The sequence below is a fragment of the Epinephelus lanceolatus genome, chromosome 11 (genome assembly GCF_041903045.1).
Source record: "Epinephelus lanceolatus isolate andai-2023 chromosome 11, ASM4190304v1, whole genome shotgun sequence".
Lineage (NCBI taxonomy): Eukaryota > Metazoa > Chordata > Actinopteri > Perciformes > Serranidae > Epinephelus > Epinephelus lanceolatus.
In genome coordinates this window covers 15,049,340-15,076,991 of record NC_135744.1, presented here as the reverse complement: position 1 = coordinate 15,076,991, position 27,652 = coordinate 15,049,340, and the positions used below count along the sequence as shown (strand labels likewise).

Here is a 27,652-nt window from a genome sequence, read left to right as displayed (position 1 = left end):
TTGGTCTGAACTGGACTTTAGACCTTATTATTCAAAATACTTCAGATAAACAGTATCAAGTACAGATGAGTGGTGCACTGTGGCAACTAAATGAGAGTGAAGCAGTAAAAGCGAAGAGTAAGGTTTTCCAGGTACACAGTTAATAAACCATCCCCAGGTGATACACAGGTGTTGTTACAGTAGGCTGATAAACTGACAAACCAATGATGGTCCAACGCTTCCCTCACCTTAACAGTGCTGCCAGAGATGAGGATATTCTCCTCGTTGATGTAAAGGTAGACATGAGAGATGGTGGTGAGGTTTGGTGTGCTCCATTTATCAAAGTTGGCGATGAGCTGGAAGGAGAGGTCGGGCAGCTTGTGACAGTTAGTGGACAGGACGAAGGAGCAGGAAGCCGGGAGCCGTAGGGACGCCCCATCGAAGGTCCTGAACACCCCGCCGCCAGATGCTATGCATTGCTGGGAGCGCCGCGCAAAGCAGCCCCTCACTCCGTAGCGCAGGGTGCACTCCTCCTCTGCCTTACAGCGCCTAGGGTCACACTGGATCAGGTTTCGTCCAATGCACTGGCAGCGTTTGGTGCAGTCGCTGTTCCAGAACAGCTGTTTGGGCTGAAATAAAGACTTCTGTTAAAATCAGAGCTGAAACAATCAGTCGACTGACTGGTTAATTGAAAAGTGTTTGTCAAAATGTGAAAAAGACAATCAGCCTAATCATAACCTCAGATTTATTCAGGCTGAATAAAGTTTCCCTGCAGGTTTGTAACACCAGCCTGATTTAGTGTTCAGTTTTGCTTCCATACATCAGTGAGTTTATTCCGTGTGGTGCTGGATGTGAGACTGACCTCATAGTACTTGCCATCAGTGTAGCAGCCACAGTTCTGAGGCAGGATGCAGCTTTTGCCATTGAGCACGTAGCCCTGGTCGCACTGGCAGCCCTCGACACAGTCCTGGCTGCAGTCCCTCTGGCCGCGGGCTGGGGCGCACTGGGGTGGGCAGACCGACACACAACTGGAGTAATGGCTGTTAGGTGGACAGCTCTGGACTGGGAGGAGGCAGGTTGGCAAAGATATTAGCTAACGATCGCACCGACTCCACTGTGCATATAGGACATACTTCCAGTATACATAGGTGTTGATTTTTCAGGGGTAAATATTTGTGGAGAACGGTTGACTGGAGAGTACACTCCAGAAGCTGTTTAAAGGGATAGTTCTACATTTTGACGACGAGAACATCAATATCAGTTTGAAGCCCCATTTCCACCAAACATCTTCAGTATGGTAACTTTGGAACCGAAACTAATCCTTCAGACATGGTACCTAGAATCTAGGTCCATTTCGAGTTTTCACCACAAACAGTGCTGTTAGGGTTGTTGTCACTCACTGCTCCGTCCAGCACTCACTGTATTTCCTCATTACAGGTGACACAGATGGAAGTCTGCACCTCGTTTAGCGTCCACAGAACAAAGTTGCACGCTGACATTTTCAGAGCAAAATAAAACAGAGTCTCTCTCCATGGAATATTTAAAAATATCATGTTTGTGCATTAACGTTCCACCTTAAAAGTCATCAGCAGTCGGCCCAGTGAATTAGGTTATTTTTTCTCAGTCTACAGCTGCTGTGAGAGGCAGCAAAACATCCTTTTATATTTTAGTTAAAGTTTACTTACATATGTAGACTTGCCACGGTATGAACAGTGGTTACATGAGCCTCAAAACCAGCCACAACTCAGCCCTGAGCAGAGTGACTGTCCTCTACTGACCAATCAGACTGCAGTGTTCACAGCTCCAGATCTGTGCGCTAGGTACCCCAACAGAGGGGGGACCAAAAATGGGGACGGTATGTAATGGTTCCATTGGTACCATCCACAACTTCTCACAATGGAATCAGAAAAAAAAGCGTACCAAACTGATTGGTGGAAACAGGGCTTAATACTTGCCTGTTAAATACGGAGCTGGAGTCAGGGTGCGGTTAGCCATGCTTAGCATAAAGACTGGAATTAAATGAAAACCCTAACAACACCTCTAAAGCTCACTAATTCGTTTAACCCGCACACAACCATAAATTTAAACTAGAATAACCCGTGCAGATGTCCCCGTGCACAAGTCAAGTTTGTCATATACAGTGGTGGAAAAAAGTTTTTGGACACCCTTAAAATTTTACACAATCTCAAATATTATCATGGAATATTTGTGGAAAAATATTTTGTGTTTCAAAAGGTGTGGCTGCATTAGACAGATACAAACAAATACAAATTATATTTTTTTGTTTATTGTTTACAAGAAAAACTAACAAAACTAAATTCTTGACAGTTTCAATATGTCAGTTCTCAACATTGTCGGTATCAAAGTCAACAAATAACAGAGAATGTGTTCAAAACTGAACAAAAAATAAATAAACCATCACATCATCAAATTAATATTTAGTAGTCCTGCCATTGGCACATAGTAGAGCTCTAATCCTGGCTGGCATGTTCCCCACGAGCCTTTCACACTGTTGAGGGGTAATCTTGTCCCATTCTTCTTGAATTACTGCTTTTAATTCTTCTAAATTCTTTGGTTTATGCTTTGAAACAGACCTTTTGATAATCCACCACAGATTTTCAATGGGGCTCATGTCCGGGGATTGAGCTGGCCACTCTAAGACCTGGATACTGCGCTCCTGCAGCCAAGTTCTACTGGCCTTGGATGTGTGGCAAGGGGCATTATCTTGTTGAAACATCCAGTTTTTACCTCGACGGAACAGTGCACGCGCAGAAGGGAGCATGTGGGTTTCGAGAATGGTACAATACTTGGTAGAGTTCAATGTGCCATCACAGACAGTGAGATGACCAACACCAGCAGCACTCATGCATCCCCAAACCATGATACTGCCTCCACCATGCTTGACAGTAGGTACTGTACATGCTGGAGATAATGCTTCGCCTGGCCTTCTGCGTACCCTCACATTAGTAGGAGGAAGATAAAGCTGGAAACTGGACTCATCTGACCACAAAATCTTCTTCCAATTCCTGGCTGTCCAGTTCTTGTGTGCCTGGGCCCAACGACGCCGGGCTAACCTCTGTCTCTCATTGATCAGGGGCTTCTTGATAGCCTTGTAGGACCTTAAGCCATGATCTAAAAGTCGGCCACGTACAGTGCGGGTGGAACACTGGACACCAGTTTGGTTTGACCACTGCTGCTGAAGCTCCTGTGATGTCATTTGGCGTTTTTTTCCTGCACATGCGGATCAGGATGCGGTCATTTCTTGCTGAAGAAACCCTTGGACGCCCAGATCTTGGTTTGTCTTCCAAGCTGTTGGTTCATCTGTATTTCTGCAGAGTGTATCCAACTGCTGAAGGACTGCATCTGCACTTCCTGGCTATCTGGCGGCAGCTGTACCCTTCCTGGCTGAGAGTCTTTATCTTCAGCCGTGTTTCCTGCGTTAGGTTCCTTGTTTTAGCCATTTTTGTGTCTGAAGAACTTTCAAATGTGCTGGCTTTATGTAGACACGAAGCTTGGCAACAAAAATTGTGTCTTTTAATAAAAAGAACAACCTTCATCACTGGTACCAAAATGACCCAATACTCAAAATTTCTTATGTATTTTTATGGAACCAATCAATTTTAAGTTTAAATGGCTTTTTAGGATTTATTTAGTATTTTGGCTGTGACTGTACTAAAAGAAATTGCACTTGAAGACCTAAGAGTGATTCTTAATGCAATATTTCACAAATGCATGTCCGAAAACTTTTTTCCACCACTGTAGTTTACATCCATATCTGTGAATACATTGGTTGCTTCACACACATCTTTCACCCAGCAGCACAGAAGATCTATACAATCAGCACAGTTTCAAGGTGGACACCCAAGATTAGTGTCACCGATTAAGTGTCTGATCAAATGTGTCCACTTCTGTTTCTGAGATATGACGTTTAAAACCAGCCAAGTACGTGTTTTATGCAGAACATTATGATGTCACAGTGACCTTTGACCTTACGGATATGACATGCCATTACTTGATCATTAAATCCTTTTGGACATTGATGATAAGTTTTGTCATAATTAGCGCAAGAATTCTTGAATTATGGACAAAAACATGTTTATTGAGGTCACAGTGACCCTGACCTTTGACCTTTAACCACCAAATTCTGATCAGTTTATTCCTTAGTCCAAGTGGTCGTTTGTGTCAAATTTGAAGAAATTCTCTTTCAGTGTTTTTGAGATATCCTATTCATAAGAATTAGATGGATGCAAGGTCACAGTGACTAAGACCTTTGACCACAAAAATCTAATCAGTTTATCTCTAAATCCAAGTCAATATTTGTGCCAAATTTGAAACAATTCATTCCAGTTCTTGAGATATGGTGTTAACGAGACAGACAAGGTCACAGTGACCTTGATCTTTGACCTATGGCCACTAAAATCTACTCAGTTCATCGCTGAGTCCAATGGGATGTTTATTGCCAAATATGAAGAAATTCCCTTAAAGTGTTCTTGAGATATTGTATTCATGAGAATTAGATGAATGCATGGTCATAGTGACCTTGACCTTTGACCAAAAAAATAGAATCAGTTTATTTCTGACTGCACGTGAATATTCCATCACTACATCATTCCATCCTATTAGACATTTGTGTGAATTTTCTTTTTCTGAGGGCACACTTTTTTCTGAGGTCACACTAACCTTGACCTTTGACCACCAAAATCCAATCAGTTCATTGTTGAGTCCAAGTGGCCCTAGGAGGCCTCACTCCAAATTATATAACAGATCTAATCTTGCCCTGCGTTCCTTCTTGCACCCTGAGATCCTCAGATGCATCTTTTCTCCTTGTTCCTAGATTAATTCCCAAAGGTAACGGAGCCTTCGCAGTCAGAGCTCCAGGATTTTGAACGACCTGCCTGAGGAGGTCAGGGCCGCAAACTCAGTCTCATCTTTTGAAACAAATATCAAAACTTCCTTTCAGTGATTTTAACTGCTTTATTATTGCCTGTTTTACTCTGCTCTGTGTATTCTGTATTCGGTTTTGTAAAGCTCTTTGTAGCTGTGTTTTGAAAGGTGCTATATAAATAAAGTTTATTATTATTATCAACCCGAAAGCACAACGCCTCCGGCTTCGGCTATCGCCAGCGCAGAGGCATAAAAACACAGGGGGAGTTTAGGGGGAGTTGAGTGATGGAACTATTTTCTGCAGCAGCAGCTGGCGCAGTGACTGTGCCAAATGTTTATATTCATATCTCCTCATATTGCTGTTTTAGCCAGTTCACCCAAATGAAAAAATGATATGTCCTCTCACTTTGGGTTTTATGTGCCCAGGGTTTGAGATACACTTTCCACCTTAAACCAAATACAATGGAGCTGACTGGATTTGGTTTGTGGTGCTCATTGTGCAAAAAATTGCATGAACATTTAACTGTAATTTCAACAGTTGGGTATTTTCACACTTGGTCCCGCACTGCAGTGCCACGTCAAAGTAAAAACAAAACCATGTCAATATATATCATATATTATATATAGGCTAGGCTATAGTGTGAACAGAAAGAGGACTGAGGCCCCATCAGAGCTGAGGTTGACCAGGAAGAGAACTGAGTCCTCTTTCAAATGACCTGACAATGTGAACACAAAAAGAACTGAGTCCCTTTTCTGTTGGTCCACTTTTTGGTACACTTTAAGAGGACTGAGTTTGGTTCATTTAAAAAGGACTATATGTGAAAACACCCTACGAACAGTCAACAATGGGCCCCTTTGGCGCAGGTATACATAAGGCCCCACCACCTCTCCTACATAGAAGCAAAGACACACAGACTTTGTGGTGGTTTTGCGTCCCTTCTTAGTTGTTATGCATCTTTTTGTGGTCTTTAGTCTGTTTTAGGTGTTTTCGTGTAATTTTTTATACTTTTGTCTCTTTCTGATTGTTTTGTGTCTTTTTGTAGCCGTTTGAGTTTCTCAAAGGTAAATTTGTGTCCCATTAAGATAATTTTGTGTCTCTTTGGGGTAATTTTTGTATCTTCTTGTGGCTATTTTGTGTCTTTTTGTAGCCATTTTGTTTGTTTTTGTGGTTGTTTTATGTCTTATTGTAGCCGTTTGATTTTCTTTAAGGGAATTTTGTGTCTCTGTGGGTTATTTTTGGGTGTTTTGTGTTGCTTTGTAGTTATTTTTTTCTCCCTGTGGTTGTTTTGAGCCTTTTTGTAGCAGTTTGAGTAATTTTGTGTTCTACTAAGATAATTTTGGGGTTCTTTGGGGTAATTTTGGGTCTCTTTTGGTTGTTTTGTGTCACTTTGTCGACATTTAGTTTCTCCTTGTAGTTGTTTTGTATCTTTTTGTAGCCGTTTGAGTTTCTTAACGGTAATTTTGTGTCCTATAAAGATATTTTTGTCTCTTAAGGTTAATTTCAGGTCTTTTTTGTTGTTTTCTGTCGCTTTTTAGTGATTTTGTTTCTTCTTGTAGTTGTTTTGTGTTTTTTTGTAGCCGTTTGAGTTTCTTTAAGGTAATTTTGTGTCCTACCAAGATAATTTTGTGTCTATTTAGGGTAATTTGGGTCTTTTTTGGTTGTTTTTGTCACTTTGCAGTCATTTTGTTTCTCCTTGTGGTTGTTTTCTGTCTCTCGTAGTTGCTTTGTGCCACTTTGTGGTTGTTTTTGCCTGTTTTGTTATTTTGTCTCTTTACAGTTACTTTGCAACTCTTTGTGGCGTTTTCGTGTGTCTTGTGGTATTTTTGAGTGTCTTCCTCACTGGTGCATGTTAATTTGAAATGTAACAATTTGCAGGTGAAGGCCGAGGGGCTCCACTGACACTTGTAGGCTGGTTCAGTAATCCATCCATGCCTTCCACAGAAACAAAGTTCTTGTTACTGTAAATAATCAACAGACTTTGCTGTCCACAGTTTTTACCGGAACTTCTTTTCACCAAAGAAATAGTCCCTATTTATGCTGCTGACAGTGTGATCTGTGGATTATTTACAGTAACAGACATTTTCCTAGAGAGGCATGCTGCTGTTGATATTTTAGTGACAGATATCTTAAAGCCTGGACAAATGAAACTAAAATGTCTGCATGAGTAGATACCACCAGAGGTAATAACATACGTTCTGTAATACAAGGGGAGACCTTTGTACCACTGCACACATCATCAATGCATATGGTGAAATTACGGTGAGCCCAGACTTGCACTCACCACACGGCGTGTCGCTCCTCCAGCCAGTAACAGGCACCCCTTGGGTCTGACAGGTGCCGGCATATATCTGCAGCCAGTTACAGATTGTATCCTGAGCTCCCTGGTCCAAACAGGTGTCCTGCAGGCAGCTTTGATAAAAGAACGCTGGCGCCACCTTGCTGTGACAACGTGCAAACACACCTCCTCGATCCACAATTAGCCCACACAGCCTCACTGCCTCGGGCTCCACAAACACATACAGTCCATCCCCGATGTGGAAACGTATGCCATTGCTGACTTCATTAGCTCCATTGTCTGTGTCCATGTTCATGTTGGCATCGGCCACCATGAGAGGGGCGTCATTTAGCACGCTCGTCTCTCCCAGGCCGCAGCGTGGGCAGGAGTCTCCACAGCCCACCTGGCAGAAGGTGTCCCTCTCGGCCCAGGCCATGCCCCAGTCTGTGGTGGTGAGGGTGGGAGGGGATAAGGGCATACCCTGGCAGAGGCCGCACGAGGTGTTGTAGAGGTCACGGGGCAGAGTCAACAGGAGAAGGGTGTTCCAGTCAAAGGCCACCTTTAGGCCAAAATCTGTCTCCAGAATGAGCTGCATGCCCCAGGTGAAGACGTTGACCTTCCCCGGGCCCAGCTTCAGAGGAAGGTACAGACGCTCCTTATTCACCTGGGTGAAGAGAAATTTAATAAAAGAGTCATTCCTGTTCAGCAACATTACTTTGGGAAAAAAATGGTACACATATTTCATGTTTTTTTTACACTAAATAAAAATAGTGACATGTTTAACTTTTAGGAAAACATATTGATGATCAGTCTATTAATTTTTTTATTATTTATAGATTCCTTTATTCCTCTGAATCAAAGGTTACTCCGGTTTCCTCCCACAATCCAAAGACATGCAGGTTAACTGGTGACTCTAAATTGTCCGTAGGTGTGAATGTGAGTGTGAATGGTTGTCTGTCTCTATGTGTCAGTCCTGTGATAGTCTGGTGACCTGTCCAGGGTGTACCCTGCCTCTCGCCCAGTGTCAGCTGGGATAGGCTCCAGCATCCCTGCGACCCCCAACAGGATAAGTGGTTACAGAAAATGAATGGATGAATGTAAAAAAAAAAAACATGAGTAAGATTCATGCTCACCCTACTATACTCATTTCAGTTCCCTCCCAAATAAATATGTCACTTCCTGAAAATGGTTTCAGTGGAATTCTAGTCTTTTTTTTGGGAGGCGAGAGACTAAAATGACTTCACAGTACAGTACGTGTGCATAAAAGACCTTGGTGAAGTAAAAAAAAAAAAAAAAAAAAGAACATTTTAATGTGCATTATTCTGTATTACTTTGTTAAGAAGACCTGAATCTATAATTTAAGCTGTGTTATAAATATTTGACAAATTTTAAGAAAAAAATATGTAAAATATGTCATTCCTAGGGTCATAAAACTGGGCTGTCTATGCAGTAGAAACACAGATACTTTTAAAATTGGTGCGACATGACCAGTGAAACCAGTAAAAAAAAATCGAAGGCTGTGGCATTTGCTTTAGCTCAAGAAGTAGAGCACCTACAACTACCAGAATGCACTGCACTGCACAGGTATGATAAATACAGCAGCTGGTGGACAACAAGATGTGAGAGCACTGTCTGGAAACAATATGGTGGCTTGGTGGCAACAAATGATCTTGTATAGAGTGCCCCAGGGATGTTTTTCTGTCGGCCAACACGTTTGGCTGTAAACAAACTACACCATGGTTGCATGACCTAATGTGACCACTGTGACAAAACCATAAAGCCATGCTCAGCGTGGTGACATTCTGTAGTCTCATTTTAACACTTGTAGTGCAACCACCTTTTTTAAGACACTAAGGCCCAATCCCAATACCCGCCCTTGTCCACTACCCCATAGCCCTTGGCCCTACCCCTTGGCCTTACCCCTAGCCCTTGCCCACTACCCCTTGGCCCTCGAAATGAAGCAACGAGGGGTAGGGGTTGAAGTCTTTCCCTAGGAATTGGGACACCACTCACTACGTCACCGCGTCGGTTACATTCACGCATACGTAACTATTTTAAACAGGAAAGTGCGAGCCATCTACATTTCCATCCGGCATCTACAATGGAGTCTCCGGTTGAGTTTGTCCTACCTATCGCGTTTGTTGTATTCATCATGCTTCGTTTGATGAACGACAGATGACAGGGGACTTCTGCTAGCTAGCTAGCTAGCTAGCTAACCAGCTAACATTACGAGGCAGCATAGTTATACTAGCTGGCATGTTATCGTAATGTGGAAAATCCGACAATTTTGCAGAACAGGACAGATGACAGACGCCAGATAGTGTGAGCCAGCTAGCTAGCTAACAAGCAACCTGACAATGGTAACGTTAGCTATGTATGAACTTTTTCCCCCGTCTCTTGCTCGGTGGTAGCCATGGCGACATCTACCCCTCACTGGCAAGTCAGCATCTGAAATCCCTCGCTCCGAAGGGCTAGTTTCATACCCACTACCCCTCGTTATGCCCACTACCCCTACACACAAAAAGAAATTGGGACACCCCTACCCCTCACGGGAATGCGCAAATGTAGGGGTAGGGCCAAGGGGTAGGGTTAAGGGGGGGTATTGGGACAGGCCCAAAGAAGCTTCAAAGTTCACAAGTGGGGTATTAACTGACGTATTTTATGCTGTAGAACAAAACGTGAGAGTCTCTAAAGCTTGTGTTAACCACAGACCTTATTTCAGGCATGGAACCAAAAACCCATTCAAAAAATGCACTGACTTCAAGACGAGGGAACCGTGAGGGAACCTCGTGCGGCCTTAGGACTCTTTCTAAAAAATCAAGGTGAGAAATAGGCAACGCAGTATCAGAATCTGAATTCATATTTGATCAGCGCTGCTTAGTTTCACCATTTGATCTCATTTTTTTTTCAGCCACTGTTTACACAATACAGGACACAGTCTGGCACCCACTTCCTGTATACAAACCCTCATAATACAGCTAAACAGTGTGCTAAAATACATCTCTAAAAACATTTTAGGTGAGAAATAGGCAAAACAACAACATAATCTTTGAGAGAGCGAGAGGCGTCTGCGGAGGTCCAATCTGTAGTTCGAGCAACAGCTCTAGATCCAGCAAAAATATGCCAAAAGATGTGCAATGTGTCATCCAGCAAATTTGAGCTGGGAGATGAGCAGGGAGATCTAATCGCTGGCAAGATGGAGAGAAGTTTACCATAGGTCATTTACACATACTAATCATATTGCTGTGATACAGAGCTGGTTGAAATTCAGCAAAGTATCCCTCTAACTGTTATTCTGGGATCAGCATCAGCTCGAACAAACACATTCCTACAGAAGCATTTTTAGGCATAGTTTCTAATCCATGTGACCTGCACGTTGTTATGTGGGGAAGTCCAGGTAATAAATAACATGAAGACGCTGAAAGGAGCTTTTATGTGTTACTCATATAATCTAATTGTATAAGAGAGAAAAGACAGAAACGGAGAGTATGAGAGAAAATGTGTGAGTGTGAGCGTTGGTTCGTGTGTGTCATTTCTGTTCCTCCTCAGATCTTTTAGTCGGTTTGTGAACCCAGTCCAAATGTCGCTCAGGGTCGGGGTTTTGTCTGAGCCAAATCCAGCCTGATAAAAGATGCCCATTGAAATTAGATCCACCTTAAGCCAATCAAAGAGGAATTCACCCTCTGCCTGGTTATTCAATCGGCTTGATTAGAAATAACATGCCCTCACAAATACAACAACTATGACCTTCAGGTTTCACACAGGAAAGTCACGTTATCCTTATCACAGGTAATAATAATCATGTCTGTTGTTTCATTCACTCTTTGTGCACTCACCGTCACAGTGTTTTTGTAGCTTCGAGAGACCTCAATCTCATACTCGTAGACCTCCAGTACGAAGCCCCTCACCCAAATCGCCTGGCCTGTGTCCCTTTCCTCGTTACGAGCTGCCAGTTTAAAAGGAGGAAAAGCTCCATTGATGGTCGCCGGGTCCCTGTTCCCTCTCCCACAGCTCGTGGTGGCCATCCTAAGCGTACAAGAGCTCTGCAGCTCAAACGGGACGCCACCAAATGGCAGAAAATGTCCATAACCTGCTACCACACACAGGGCCTCAGTGCGCGGCTGGCAGAAGTACAGGCCGTCATTCTCCTGGCAGTACTCCTCAGGGTGACAGGGTGCGAGCTGACAGTACACACTGTTGTCAGAGCCATTGCAGTAGCAACGCTCCTGGCACTCCCAGTCTGTCCAGAAAGTCTGATTAGTGGCCAGCTGGCGCCCGTGGCTCATGCAGCCGCAATCGCTGCGTGCCACACACAGGCCGTCGCGGAGCGCAAAGCCGTCCTCGCACTGACACCCCTCCTGGCACGGCAGAGGGCACGGCTCTTCGGGTTCATCTAAGTTGGCACAGGTCAGAGGGCAGGCAGTGGTGCACTCATCGAAATGACTGTTCGGTGGACAGGGAAGAGCTGGGACAGAAGAACAAGGTAGGAGAAGGTGAGACAGCGGCAAGGACAACAGCAAAATCCATATTACAACTATATTCCAAAACCCATTGTTTGGAGTCACTCACTGTGTGACTGAGTGGTGGCTCTGAGGAGCTTTAACACTGCCCTTTGGCAGCAGCTGTAGACAGTTTGGACTCACCACTGTAAAAATGGATTCTACCAGTGACCAAATTTGTGGCAAATAAAAAATGTCTGTGTTCTGAAACCACTCCTGCACTTCAATCCAACACTCAAGTGTTTGTCCAAATGCTCAGTATGTTTTTATGCCTCTGTGCCAGCGACAGCCATGGACGGAGAGATTATGTTTTCAGGTTGTCCATCTGTCCCATTCCTGTGAAAGCAATATCAATTTTATGACCTCCTTGTCACTAAGATATTTCAAACACTGGACCTGGATGTAACTAACAGCTTACAATGGAGCCACTTTAGAGATTACAGTGAAATTTTTAAAACTTTGAAAGTTTGAGGGAATTTCTTAAAACTTTTAAAACTGTCCAAATTTGGCACAAACGTTCACTTGTACTGAAGTCTAAACTGATTCGATTTTTGTGGTCAAAGGTAAAGGTCACTGTGACCTTGCATCCATCTAATTCTTGTGAATATAATATCTCAAGAAGAGTGAGTGAATCTCTTCAAACACAAACATCCACATGGACTGAATAATAAACTGATTAGAATTTCGTCGTCAAAGCTCAAGGGTCAAGGTCACTGTGACCTCACAAAAATATATTTGGCTGTAACTCAGGAATTCATACACTGATTACTTATTATTTTACAAAATCTCACACAAATGTCTAATAGGATAAAATGATTAAGTGATTCAACTTTATGAAAAAAAAGCACATGCCCCGTGCACAACGCTGTCAACTTGGTGTAGGTGATGGCACGAAACATCAGACTGATAGTAATAAGCAGATACACTGCATAGAAGAAAGCTGAATTGCTTCTTCTTTTAATTTAGTCTTCATTTGAAACATTTCAACTGACGACTAAATTAAAAGATTAATATTAAAAGAAGAAGCAATTCGGCCCTCTTGTGTGCGGTGTATCTGCTTATTTACTATCACTCTGATTAAATTTTAAAATTTTGCATAAAACACTTTTCTGGCCATCACTCAACGTCATATCTTAGGAACAGTAGGAGAGACATTTGGCCAGATACTGAATTGGTGACACTAATCTTGGGTGTCCACCTTGAAACTGTCCTGATTGTACAGATCTTCTGTGCTGCCGGGGGAAGATGTGTGTGAAGCATTCATGTTTTCACAGACATGGACGTAAACTGTAAGTGTAACTTGACCTGTGCGCAGAGGCATACAACCCTGGGGCTTTTTTTTGGTCAAAAATATGACTTAATACAAAGCACAACTAGCTGTGTCAGACTTGAAGTTTTCTCATGTTGGTTGCGAAGGACACATTTCAAAGCTAACTGAGCTAGCAACAAATGGAAGCAGTAAATCAAGCCATATTTTGGCATAAGTACGATTTTTGGGAGAATATGGAGCACATGAACAGTCAGCTGGGAGGTGGATTCTGCTGAAGCGGTGGGTTGAGATGTTTCAATGGACATTTTGAAACTGGATTGTTGTTGGAATCTGAGTAAATCTTGTAAATCAGTTGGGGTCCTTGTAAGAACAAGCCCTCAGCCGACAAGGCGTGAGTGATAAAACAAGTTTGTGGTGGCGTCTACGTTTAAAGAAGAGGTATAAATTAGTGAGACACTACAGAGCAGCTGTGGAGTGGAACTAAAGAGGAATACAGACAGACCTTTTTCCTTTCACATGTCAGAGACAAGTATGACTAATAACTTAATTATCTGCTAAATTGCATTTCAATAATTGCTGGAACAGACTCATCATCATTATTAGTTCCACCTGGGCATTTCCTGCTTTGACAAATGACTGCTGTGAAACAGGTCTCTTAATCTGATTTATCTGGGAGCAATAAAGGAACAAGGGTGCTCTGATGGGAGCAAGGAGGATTCAGGTTAAAGGGACAGTTCACATCAAAATCAAAAATACATATTTGTCCTCTCACCTGTGAGTCTATTTATCAGTTTAGATTATTTTGGTGTGAGTTGCCAAGTGCTGGAGATATCCGCCATTTTTTTTTTTTTTTTTTTTACCAAACTCCACCCACCAAACGAATCACCATGTGGAAGGAAATGTGGATCTACACATAGATGAGAGACTACTGCTAGCCCACCTTAGCCAGCTAATGTTAAAGCTCAGCTGAGGAGGACGCCATTGCTGTTTTTAATCTCGCACTGTCACAACCATGAGCCTCTCGTCCATAAGTAAATCACGCTTCATTCTGAGCGGTGATACTGTTGGAGGGTATAATTCGGTAGAAAGAATATAGTTCCTACATGAGGTGCTCACAAGAAGGTCTGTGATTTATCTTGAGTAACCAGGTCATGATTTCTGGAAAGAGACGATGTGACAACGCCACTTGATGCCAGACAACCAGAATACCAGTGTATTTCTTTAAAGAAAAGATATTTCAACTCACGGCAGTTGGTGGCACTCCTCCAGGAAGCGAGGCCAACTTGAGCATCCTGACAGGCGGTGGCATACGCCTGCAGCGAGGAACACAGGGCTGAACGATTCCCTTCCCTCACACACATGTTATACAAGCAGTTCCTGAAGAACGGCGAAGGGTTGACCACTGCATGACAAGCCAGAAATGAACTATTCCCCGGGTCATTGATGTTGCCACACATCCAAGGACTCTGGTAGAGACGCAAGTCTGTGCACATTCGATACAGGTCATCACAGTCACCGTTACAGGTGAGGTCATCAGCAATGGACCGCCAGCTCTCTGTGAACTGTTCAGTAGACTCCGCCAGACGTCCATTTGGAAGCCGAAGGTCATCGGTGGCATTGCTGTTGAAGACACCGCATAGGCCGCATGTAACATTGTAGTAGAGGGTGGAGAGGGAGATGTTGAGGAGCCCCTGGCGAGTGTACTGGACACGAAGCAGACCACGGGACTCCACCACTGTAGCATTGCCTGGTGCTCTGTAGATCATCATTGTCTCCATTGGATGGACATATGGGAGAGCCACTGGTTCACCATTCACCTGGAACACAAAAAGGTGTCAAAGCCATAGGTATGCAACCGCTGAAAATACCCTGCACAAAGATTTAAATGCAACACTTTTGTTTTTGCTCCCATTTTTACAGGTTTAAGTTAAAGATCTAAGACTTTCTTCATTGACTCAATAGATATATTTCTTTCAAATTTTGGTCTTAGTTAAAGTCCATGTTAGTGAGCACTTCTCCTTTTCCAAGATAATCCATCAACCTGACAGGTGTGGTATATCAAGATGCTGATTAAACAGGATCATTATGATATAGGTGTGCTTTGGGATGGTCCCAATAAAAATCACGTTGTGCAAGTCTTTTTTGTGTATAAAAAAGAAGTCTTGGATCTTTAATTTAAACCTTTAAAAAATGGGAGCAAAAACAAAAAGTGTTGCATTTAAATTTTTGTTAAGTATAGATAACAAAAAGGTTTTTGCTCTGCAGAGAGAATACTAACCTTTACTATATCAAAATCTGTCCCTCCCATCTGAGCTTCCAGGTTAGCCACTGTAACGATCACAGGTCTTTTCCAAGTGGGGCCTTTGTTCATCAGCCGCCTGCCAATCTTCACCTCCACCATGGAGCCATTAGCCGGCACTGCGCCACACAGCTTCAACAGGTAGTAGGAGCTGTCGTCTGGGAACAGCAGGAAGGTGCCATCAAAGGAAGACGTCACCGAGTTCTGAGTGATTGAGCACACTCCCTCCCTCCGAGGGTAGCAACCCAGCAAGCCCACTTCCGCCACGCACACCTCGCCCTCTTTGCAGGACTCGTTGAAGCAGGAGACTTCCCCAGCAGGCCCGCAGGTGCAGCGGAGGGCACATTCACCTTCCTCACCACTGGGACCTGCCCAGAAAGTTTGATTAAGGGGGTAATAGAGGCCGTTATGCTCACAGCCACAGTCTTCACGCTGTACACAACGACTGCCGCTGAGAACGTAGCCTTGGTCACACTGACAGCCCTCAGTGCAAGGGTGAGCACAGTACAGGGGAGCGGTGAGGTCGGAGCAAGAGGCTGGGCAGGCACTTGTGCACACTTGGTAATGGCTGAACTCCGGACACGACAAAGCTGAGAACCAGTAAGAGAAAGAGTGTCAGATGACACTAGTACATGTAAGATGAAGAATCTATGTAAGCTAATTCAAACTGAAACTCACCACAGAAGGTGCGAGATCTCCAGGGTCGTATCGTGACACCAAGGGCCTGGCACGCCAGAGCATAGGCCTGGATGGCCTGACAGAGTGTGGTGATATTATCCCTGTTGCTGCACATGTCATATACACAGCTATACACAAAGGCTGTAGGGTCCACTACGGCTCTGCAGTCCCTAAAAGGTCCATCGGTTTTGTTGATGAGCCCACAGTAGTCTGAGCGAAAGTAGAAGGCTTCTGTAAGAGGGTCACACACGCTGCAGTTCTGGGCGCAGCCATCTGTACACCTCCAGTCTGGGTCCTCTGCTCGCCAGCTGCCTCCTAACTCCACCACACTATCTGCTAGAGAGCCGTCAGGAAGCACGGGATCATCAGCAGGGTCGTCATTGTAGTTGCCACAAAGGCCACAAGTGTTGTTGAAGTAAGAGCTGGGCAGGGAGATGGATGCATAGTGTTGGCCGTCATAGGTAACTAAGAGTCCAAAGTCTGTTTCTAAAGCAATGGCAACCCCAGACTGGTAAACCCTAACAGCACCAAGCTGGAGTTGGACCGGTAGAGTCTTCACCAAGCCGTCCACCTAGAGAAAGAATAGAGGGAAAATCAGAAAAGGAACAAAGGATGAAGGTAGAAAACTTGTCCATTGTCAATATATGCTGGCATCCTGGATCGTCAACATGCAGCCCTCTTCATCCCCCTCTGTGTGTGATAATGATGCCAAAGGCACCCGTTAGTGTCTTTATAAGATGCATTGGGTTTCAACTAACTCAAATGTAAACCCACCTGCAGCAAAACTTGATGCTGAGAGCAAATGATGTAGTATAAAGAGCAAGAGGAAGCAATGTGTAGGGCAGGAGGGACAGGAGGTGGATGGGTCAAACAAAACAAGATTTGCAAATTTGCGCCCTGTACGTCACTATGAGACACCTGGGGGTGGGGACAAAGTGTCTGTGTTTCATGACCCAGGAATGAGAACAGGTTGCAGCCAACTTGTATTCTGATATCATGAAAAACAGGTAGATGCGTCCAAAAGGTAATTATAGATCTGTTTACTGTCAAAATCACCCTTCAATGTAGTCAAAGAAGATCTTCACAGCAAAGTTTAAATGCAGCCACATAACCCAAATCCAAAATTCACATCAGCCAAACCAAGAGGCAAACACAAGAAAAATATTATGGTAATTCCTCACATAAAAGGAATCCACAGATTCTCACCTGGACTGTTCCAAAACTGCCTTTGGGTAACGTGACTCGGTGTCCGTACACATCCACTGTCACGTCTCTGAGCCAAGAAACCGAGGTGACCCCACGGTTCTCATTTTTGGCCTCCACAGTGAAGAAGGGCAGCCCAGCCACCTCCCAGCAGGGCCGAGCCAGCAGGTAGGAGCAGGTTCCCTGGAAGTGATAGAGGAAGCCATCGAAGGTGTGGTAATGAGGGTCGCCAAATACCACACAGGTGCTGGTGCGGGTTGGCTGGCAGTAAAAGGCCCCCTCCTGCTGCTCGCAGGTCTCCAACTGCCCGCATGGAGCCTCCTGGCAATGCACCTCGTTGTCAATGTCAAGGCAGCGGCATCGCTGTGAACACTGGTCAGAGAGCCAGAAGATTTCCCCTCGTCTGTAAAATCGCCCTGGAGAGGATGTAGGAAAGACAGAAGAAATATTTACATACAGTTCTGCATGAGATAAATCCACATGGGCATAACTGGAACTTAAACTTGCCATTGTAGCTGCAGCCATTGGCAGGATCGATCAGTTCAGTGTCAACGCGGAAGAACCATCGCCCAGGGATATTAACATTGGTTGTCTGTTCAATGTTCACCACATCATTTGAGCGTGACCCTGGCAGGTTGAAGAAGTGACCAATGTCTCCGCCATTAAAACCTGACTGAAAAGGGGAAAGGTGTGAGGGACGTAAGGTGAAATGTTTATCATACAATGTCTTTAATATAAAAGGATGATCAAATGTATAAAATGATCTTGGGGACTTTGTGAGAATACCTGAGCTGTCGTGCCACCCAGTCCTGTTAAAGGATCTCCACCGCTGGCTGTTCCTGTGCTCCATGTGATTTCTCCATAGTTGAACATACTGAAGAACCCCACGCCATCTGAGATGAGTACAGTTTGGAATGTGTTCACCTTTTAATCAAACAAGAGGATGAAAATAGTTTTACAAAGAGAAAAACAGACATAACATGCAAAAAAACAAGAGTACCATAATGGAGAAGAATCACTTCAACATTCAAAAAATGTCCCACTTGTGAAGGACTCCACAGCTGCAGCTCTATTAGCTATAGCTGGTAGTTCTGTGGAGAGAGGTGTGAGTGGAGTCAGGAATGGTTGGGCAGCAATGTAGAGGGTCTTAAAGGGGATTGGTTCCTTTCAAAACTTAAAAATTCCCTGTAGTTTCCATTTCAATATCTCTGTTGGCACCTCATGACAAGGCTGTCACAGCAGGATTAACACTGTAGGCACGCTCTCCCTGTCAGAGAGCATCTGGCAGTCTCTACTGGCTGGTGACTTGGGCAGTAACACAGTGGTACAGCTTTGGCAGCCTTCTGCAGTTTCAACAGGCCGCTTTGACACTCTGTGGTGAGCGATCTGCAGTTACATTTATAAACATTGTGCACGCACAAAACGAGGCCTAAAGGAGGCAAAAGTTGTGATCCATTAAATCAGACTTGATAGGAGAAACTTTGATCCATGATTATGAACATTTTGGAGACAGGAAATTGGCGATGTAAATGGTGAGGTGGAAGCCTGACTGTAGAACTGAGCGCACACCATTTTCAACTTTTGTCTGTACGTATAATTTTTGGTATGGATCCTACGCACTGTTTATAAGGCTGAAGCTCGGAAATGAGTTAGCATTTTAGCACTGCCAGTTCCCTTGTCTCAAAATCAATGGGTTTTTTGGTTGGATGCCTTAAATAATGTGGTTAACACAAGACTTTCGCGTTTTATTCTATGAGATAAAATACATCAGTAAATACCCCACTTGTGAATTTTGAAGTCTTAAAAAAGATGTTTGCTAACAAGTGGCTGAAAGAGGCTACAGGACATCATTCCAGCTTTGTTGTGTTGGTGACACTGAAGGCATGCAACCGTGGTGTAGTTTGTCTAAAGCCTAATGTTAGCTTTTTGCTTCTGGCGATTGAATTTCTGCTTCAAAAATCTGAAAAGTGGTGCTCATTTGTGAAGAATATCTTAAGTATATAAGTATTATAAACAGAGCCACGGAGCTTATTTTCTGCAATAATCCAAAATCTAATGGGAAGATCTCACTGGCTTTTTGTTGCAGTAACCAGGACGATGCTAACTTGGCATACGAATAAATGTCCTCCCTGCGGCACAAGATTTGCTTTTTTGATGACCTAGCAGTTGTTAGGACAGGCTAAACAGCGCCAGTATTGAAATGTGTAACCAAAATGTTTCATGCGGTGTTTGGACTTTACCGGGGTTGTCTGGCTTCCTCCGTAGAAGGTGACTTGATGCCATGTTGCAATAAAGACCCAGGTAGCCGTGAAGGTGGGCATGTTTTTAAAGTACTTCCGCACATCTTGCGTCGCCCTTTCCAGTATTTCCGGTTCTGTGGTCTCTCGATAGTACACATCTCCGCGGATGCCGTTGTGCACATCTGCCCAGAGCGGAGCAATGAACGATCTGCTGTCACTCAGGGGAAAAGCCTCCGGTGTGAACTGGCTAACCTGCACGTTGAAGGAGATCACGCCATTGTTGTTGACCTGTGGACAGAACAGACAGGGTTATACTTCAGCGTCAGATGGATTCGTCAGTGGTTTGTTACAAGAGTTTGAGAGTTTTGATCAAGGCTTACATAGATGGAACGGTATGGGATGTTGAAGAAAATGAATGGAATGAGCAAAGTGATTTCAGCAGAACTCCCATCATCCATCTTTGGGGTCTCTAGATCTCTATGGCCGGGTCCATATGGATACAGGATATCCTGAGAACTAGCTAAAAGGAGAGTAATGCATAAGAGCTCATTAAATCAGGGTTCCCACACATTTTCATGGACAACATTCCAAAGCTTTTCCATGACTTTTCAAGAACCTATAATAACGTTTTATGAATTTTACTGTGTCTGCTGTCTGGCTATGGTATTTGTGTCACTTTCTTGGTGTAACTGCAGATTCTGATCTCAAATTTAAAGCTCATTTTGATGCAATGACCAAAACTATATTTTGTCATTTACACAATATAGCTAAGGTACGACCTCTGAGAGGCTTGTTCATGCTTTTGTTTCCAGTCGTCTTGATTATTGTAACGTTCTATACACTGACCTACCTAAAACTGCCATTGCAAAACAACAGACCATTCTGAACGCTGCTGCTGCCAGGGTCTTAACAAAAACTAAAAAGAGAGACCACATAACTCCAGTTTTACGTAACGTACACTGGCTCCCAGTATCTTTTAGAATCGATTTCAAAGTCCATCTGTTGGTTTTTAAGGCTCCTAATGGCGTTGCCCCTCTAATATCATAGACTCCCTATCACCTTATGTCCCTCCACGAACCCTGAGATCCTCCACAGCTGCACTTCTAGCTGTTCCTAATGTCACTACAAAAACCTTCGGGGATGCTTCTTTTAAATACTACGTCCCAAAAATATGAAACACCCTGGTTTTCCATGACTGTGGGAACTTTGTTAAATGTACTTATCTCCACCCTAAAGGTTAAATGAATTGATGTGGATGCCTTATACCTCCCGTCTGTACCAAGATGCTGAAGAGGTGGAGCAGAATGACTGGACAGCCTGGCCTGACCATTCTAAAAAACAGAGAGACAGAATGAGATGAGAGATCATTACGACAGTGTGATTGATTTGCTCATTAGGTTACCATTTCCTGAGCAACCCCGTTTGAGCAGCTGCTACATTATCTGTCCTGCATTGTCCAGCTAATGGAAATGCAGGTGGACATGAGTCATAGGACAACTTCTTATAAACAAGGCTGTTAGACAAAAGTGGAGAGGAGGGAGAACCATCAAGCCAACGTCACGTTACTTCTTTAAGATCAGGCTCCCAGGTCTCCCCTGAGGGGCCCTGAAAAGGCCCTATTATGCATGCCAGAACAATGTGTCAGGATCACATTTGCCTTACAGTCCCATGTGAGCCAGTAACAGTGGACTACGGGCCTCTGTGTGCCTCGGTTCCCTGCAGCTGACCGAACTGGCCCGCTCTGCTCCAGTGTCTCTGTGTCTGAAGCCGCGAGGCTGCTTAGGACCTCATTACCACTTCTGTTTGGGATCCATCCATGCCTTGTTGGCTAGAGGGAGAGCAGCGTAAACACTGGGGCACTAATGGCTTTAAGTGAGTAGGTTTGAATTGCCGAGGTCCTTGCAGTGGCCCTTTGGGGCTGTTCAGTGCCTGGCTTGGCAAGTTTCCCACTGGCAAAGCAGAGTGTACAGCCAAGTTGGCAGATCTTCCAATCACCATATAGCATTTAAGCTTAATTGTTTAATGAAAGAATGAAACTTTAAAGGTGCTGTCTGTACATTTGGTGAATTAACATTAATGAGTCTAAACATCACTGCCAACTTTACCCACAAGTTAAAACTGCTCTCTTCTGAATATCATAGATCTTGTTAAACATTTAATCTATATCTGCATTTTTCTCTGTTATTGTGATATTTTCAAACTGTGAAACTGTCACATGTGAAGTCCTCACCAGTATCGAAACGTCTCCCGCTTAATTCCTGTAGTGAAACACTGAATAAAGCAGGTTTACATTACAAATCGGGGTTTTCCAATGCGGTTTGGCGTGACAGGCTGCTAGCCCAGCACCTGCTAATGTGTGCTCAACTATTTTCTTTGATTACTTAAGATCCAGACGTTCAGGGAGTTTTTACCAGGAGCCAAATTATCTGCAGTAACCAAACCAGTGAAGATATAAACAAAGTAGTAAGTGGTAAAAACACTCAATAAAGCAACTTCATGTTAAGAAAAATAAGTGTTTTTCGTGGAGTGGCTTCTAACCACAGTGGCCAATACGAAGAAGCAAAGATGTGAGAATGACCCTACAGCCAGTGTTTAGTTTGTCCATTCTGGGCTACTGTAGAAACATGGTGGTGCAATGTGGTGATTACCATAGAAGAGGACCCACTCCCTGTGAAGATATAAACGACTCATTCCAAGGTAATAAAAACACAATGATATTTATTTTCAGGTGATAATCCACTAAAGAAAACATACTTATTATATTATATTCAATTTCTGCCAATATATCCCCCTAAATCCTACACACTGGGCCTTCTAGGTTCATACATAATCAATTAATCAAAATAATGTCTACTAAAAAATTTAAGACATTTTGGAAATATAACGAGGATCCACTAGGCGGCCTGATAACTACCTGCTAGTCAGCGTTATCTCAGCAAAGTATTACTGGAAAGTCACTGTTAGCAATGATGTCTTTGTAGTGTTTTAAACATTAGATATAATTCCTTTTGGTAGATAAACTTTAGCATCTGGGTCAGAATTGAATCAATTGCTGCTGGCTACTGTTATTAATGTTTTTATCAGGCAGTTTATGTCTCTGTAGAGTTTTGGCTTCTAATACATATATAACACCTTACTACCCTGGAAATCCAGAGTTCTCGCGAGAGCACAATTTGAATTTGCTCAGTGAGTCACTCTGGCAATCAGTAATGATGCTCATTACCCATGCCGTTGGAGCCGAGCTGCACCAATCACATCGATGTATTTGATATAGGCGGGCCAGAGGCGAGCTAAACTGATGACACCAGCGCTGCGACGACGAAGTCCAGAATCAGTCAGTAAACATTGCAAGATGGCTACGGATGAACACCAGTTGTTTGAAACGGCTTTGGCCGCTACAATGAACGAATTAGACTTGGCTTTTTCCCTAAAAGAGGAACTGAAGACGGTGCTCGAGTCTTTCCTTTGCAAGAAGGACGTTTTAACTGTTTTGCCGACCGGATACGGCAAGAGTCTAATCTACCAGTTAGCTCCGCTGGTAGCTAAGCGTATACGTCACCCCATGTATTATTCTGATTGGTCGTAGTGATTTCCAATTGCATGCAGTGATATTTTCAAATGCATGCTTGGTGCCTCCCCTCGAGTTGGGCCATTTTCATTACTCATAGCCAGACCCTAAATCTTTCTAGATTTGGGTCTGGATTTCCAGGCTAACACCTTACTTCAATAAAGAATAATTAAAGAGGAATTAGTATGCTCATTTCAAGGTTTAAATGTGTATCTTGGGATTCAACTGGAAAATGTATACATGGTTTAATGTCCATATGTTCAGTCTGTCTTTAAGCCCCCCTCCCGAAAAAGCCCAGCCTGCTCTGATTGGTCAGCGTTTCTGGGTCTTCTGTATCTCGGCATCAGTATAACAGTACTTTCTACTGTTAAAAAATCCCCAATAAAAGCTTCTAAACCAAAATGTTCACAACCAGACATGACAATTGACAACATCAGCAACATGATCACATATTTTCCGGACATTAGGATGTAGCTACATGTAGCAGTGTATGGTCTCACTTGCAGTAGTGTGCCTGGGGCAGATGACCATATAAAGAAATCCTACATGAGCTGACGTCAGCTTGTCGAGAAAGTAGAAAACTGTTGGAAACAGTATTCAGAACAGTCTGAAGCCTGAGGTTTCTGCTTGTAACATGGATTACTTTTATATATGTTTACGTCATTATATGAAACATTGCCCACGTTTACATCTGACATTTTAACGTCATATATATGACAGAAAATAAGAAAGAGAATGATAGATCCTCTTTAGGATCTAGTATATATTTCAAAAAATATATACGAAAGAGGATCTATAGTATATATTTTTAAATGAATATGAACCCAGCATGATAGTGCATGATGTAATTTTTTGTTTTTATTATCCATACAGTGATAAAATCAGGTGTTATCTGTTAAATTCAAGCTATATGACGCCATTGAAAGCCTTGGAAAAAGTTAGTAAGTGGACCTTTGAGTTGATATTGGTTGTGTTTAAGTGTTTAAATGTTTAAATGTAATCACTAGGGAGGGGGGAAAAAATCGATACAGCATAGTATCGTGATAGTTTTGTGTGGCAATATCGTATTGTCACACAGTGCCAAGTATTGTTTTTTTAAAATTATTTAAATTAATAACATTGGAAATACAAACTAAACTTTAGGTAGCCTCCTCACATAATATAATCAATTGCTTTTTCATTCCTCTAGATACATTTTGCTTTAAAAAAATGGCCGAAGTGATATGAACAGACTGAAAACTTTATCTTATTAGATAACACATATGTTGACAAAGTTTTCCTTTGTGGAGATAATTTAAAGTTGAAAAAAGGTTATACATTGCAATAAATTTTATCACAATACTCATCATATTGCAACATATTAAAATCAAATGATATTGTATCGTGACTTAAGTATCATCTTCTGGTGATTCCCACCCTTAGTGAACACCAAATCCTGGCCACGCAGATGTCTGGACCAGCCACCTTTGCTTTAAACACTGACCAATGAAATTCAGGAAACTTCTTTATTTAATTTGAAAACTGAACTTTGATATCTATGTGTAAACACCTGCAGCCTACACAGTTAACTGTCCTGAACACAATACTGTTGATCTGAGAGCTACGTGAGGTCAATCAGAGACTTAATCACCTCTCTAATGTGTGAATTCTATTCAGCTTGATGCTAAATTGTGTTCAGGTGTGCCAAGCTTAGTGAGCACCGCTGAGAGAGGTCTGTTCTAATGTCATCAGCCTCTCATCAAACATTGTCAACAGAAAGATTACCACAATTGCTCTTTTGACTCCTGTAGCTCACCATCTTATCTGACTGGCATTAACTCAGCACCTTTTAGCATGGCAATTAAGATAAAGCCCCCAGGACTTAAAAGATGAACAAGACACTTCAGCGTGTTTATCTCTGGGGTCACGCTCAAAGAGACACTACTCTTACTGTATCAGGTAAGCCACATGCTTTATCAAAAATTAATTCACTTTCCTATGTACACCTAATTTACTTTTCTTTGCATATAAGGCTTGAAAATGAGTTGGAGTTGTGAAGTTAAGAAGTGATATACATTTTAATAGTCTACTTTTATAGTCTTAATTTTAAGATTAGTGGAAATGTACCTGCAAGAGTAAACCAGTGGTTCCCAACCTGGGGTTTGGGACCCAAAACGGGGTCCAGAGATAAATTTGAGGGGTCACAAGATGATTAAAGGGGAAACTGACAAAATTTCTGTGACACAAAACTCGTACTTTACTAATTGTTTCGATTTTTTTTCTTGTGAAATATGTGATACATTTACCTCTTCGGGTTTCTAAAAATCCTTACAATTAAATAAGTGGTTGAGCTGGTCATAGCTCATGTCCACACTTTGACCGTAATCTGTAATAAGGGGTTGGACGTGGATTATGTTTTGTTTTAAGGGGTTTGCGATGCCTTAAAATGAAGCAAACAAGGTTGGGAACATCTGTGTTAGATATCAGCAATTGTATTAGATCATGAAATGATGATGACATCACCAACAGCAGCCTGTATACTAGATACTTTTTCCTGAACAGATCGTAAATGACCCCAAATACCTGACAAAAAGTGCATGTTTAAAGCATCAAGAAGCCTAATGAGGAAAGTTCAAGTTCTTTTACCTCACAGTTAAGTCATAAATAAAGAAACTACCAAAGAGCAGGGGACGAAATGATGCACTCACCTGCCTTCAGAGGATGGACATCTAGCACCTCAGTAGTCTGACCTGGCAACCTCCTTATAGCAGTGTCCCATCCAGCACAGGACCATCCACAGAGTGATGGTGGTGATGATGAAGGTAGTCAAAACAAGGCAGTGGAGGTGATAGGGATTAAAAGAGGAGAGTATATGTAGAGGGGCTGGATTTCCAAACAGAAGATCACTTCTTGTCCAATTCCAGCTCCGCAGGGTTACCAGCAGAAGCAGCAACAATCCAAAAAGTCTGTGTGTGTGTTTAAATAATGGCGTCCTTAAAGGAGAAAAGTGGAGATTAAAAAGCACCTGTTGTAGCTGTGCCTGAAGAAGCAGGTGCAAACTTTACCTGGGATACTGTTCAACTTAATCTGAGATCAGTGTTTGGGGAAGGGGGTAGGTGGGGAGGAGAGGGAAGTTGAGGGGAGGGACAGCATAGGAATCTGAGGAAGAGAGGGAGTGGAAACGGAGCAATATGTAAGGAAGGGGGAGAGGGGAGGTCAGAGATGTGGAAATGATGGAGGTAGAAGTGGAAAAAGCAAGGAGAAAAAGTGCTTGCAGACATGTTTTAAAGGCAGGAGAAGAGGAATTTGTCGCACAAAGAGAGGCTCTCATAGAGGATGAATGTCAGGCCTTTTGGGCAGGATCTGTCATTTACACCTGCAAGGTGCCAAATGATAAAATATGTCTTTGGTGGAAAATTTGGGGGAAACACTGCAGCCTTTATCTTGTGGAACAATGAATAACCAAGGCCTCAGCAGCATTTAAAACCATTTAGTGGTAATTTCCATAAAAAATGATGGTCAGTTTTCTCCCCTATTTAACTGTTTGTTTGGCAAGTCCTTTGCGGGTATAAATCAGACACTCTGCCTTTGGATTAGGCCTCAGTTATGGTAAAGACTTTGCCAGAGTTCAGTCGGTGCAGTTAGGGCAGCTTCAGGGCACCCGAGCACACAAACTCGCCAAAGAAGTACAGTCTCACTCTGGGGCATTTATGGACAAAAAACAGAAACACACACACAGTCTGAAACCTTGCTTTTCAAGCTCCATGGTAGGTAGAGTTACAGAATTAACATGAGTCACTTTGGATACTGTGTACCCCCTTTTTTTTTAATTAGGAACAGCCTCATTTACAAGGTTATACAAGACACTTCATCTCCATAGATGCTGGAGAGATAGGGAGGGGAAATCTCAGGTGGATCCACACTGATAGGGTTCTGGGAAGGAGAGGGCAGTCAGTTGGGTCTTTGTTGCAGGAGGACAGTGGAAGTAATTGGAGAGGCAGGGAGCAAGATGTGTGAAAGGCTCCAGGACTGAGGGCAGGCCCCGGGCTCCCATTAAGCAGCACTGAGGCTCTCTGCGGAGGCTTCTTTTATACCTCCCACGTCTTGTTGTGTAAATGGACACATACTCTTAAGCAACCTGTGAAAGAGAGTGTCGCACAAAAAGGGACAAAAAAATCAACAGTTACAGGTGACCTACTGGGCCGGGGGAGCCTCTTGATGTTGGGTACATGGTTTGGGAAATGTCGCGCACAGAGAAGTGGGAAGGATGAAGATGGGCTGATAGACCTGATTTCTCGCACTTACTGTCTTTCGTTCCCGTTCACTGACACCCACAACAACTCATTAGGAACAGAAAACATGATAGGAAATGATAACGCTCCCATTTCCTCTCCATACTTGGGTGGTCAGCTTGAGGGTATAGTATGGAGTTTTTGAAGTGGAGTACTTATAATGAGTCAGTGCATTACATACAGTAGATGTCAGTCGGCATGCTCTCAGTTTGGAGGAACAGGCTGGGGTCTCATACAGAGGCTAAGGGTGCTTTCACACCTGCCCTGTTAAGTTCGGCTCAATCAAACTCAAGTTTGTTTGCCTTCTAAGTGCGCTTTGTTTTGGCAGGTGTGACCACAGCAATCACACTCGGGTGCACACCAAAACACTCGACCTGAGACCTTCTTGAAGAGGTGGTCTTGGTCCAGTTACAAACAAACTCTGGTGCGGTTCAGTTGTGGTGAGAACATGTTGTGACCTCGATCCGAATCAACTGCAGTCGCAT

The 27,652-nt window shown here is 43.1% G+C and overlaps 1 protein-coding gene across 1 annotated transcript in view; it reads right to left on the bottom strand.

The window, feature by feature from the left end:
• The window catches only part of tecta (tectorin alpha), a 36,069-nt gene extending 15,411 nt beyond the window's left edge, over window positions 1-20,658 (bottom strand). Inside the window, exons 1-13 of the mRNA XM_078172301.1 lie at window positions 20,595-20,658; window positions 19,709-19,848; window positions 19,329-19,616; window positions 17,875-18,012; window positions 17,596-17,761; window positions 17,092-17,504; window positions 15,886-16,456; window positions 15,187-15,797; window positions 14,155-14,725; window positions 10,976-11,604; window positions 7,146-7,803; window positions 842-1,041; window positions 228-608 (exon numbers count right to left, since the gene is read on the bottom strand). Coding sequence (XP_078028427.1) covers window positions 228-608; window positions 842-1,041; window positions 7,146-7,803; window positions 10,976-11,604; window positions 14,155-14,725; window positions 15,187-15,797; window positions 15,886-16,456; window positions 17,092-17,504; window positions 17,596-17,761; window positions 17,875-18,012; window positions 19,329-19,616; window positions 19,709-19,848; window positions 20,595-20,658 — 4,830 coding nt within the window. The remainder of the gene's footprint in view (window positions 1-227; window positions 609-841; window positions 1,042-7,145; window positions 7,804-10,975; window positions 11,605-14,154; window positions 14,726-15,186; window positions 15,798-15,885; window positions 16,457-17,091; window positions 17,505-17,595; window positions 17,762-17,874; window positions 18,013-19,328; window positions 19,617-19,708; window positions 19,849-20,594) is intronic.
• Between the last annotated feature and the right edge of the window lie 6,994 nt (window positions 20,659-27,652).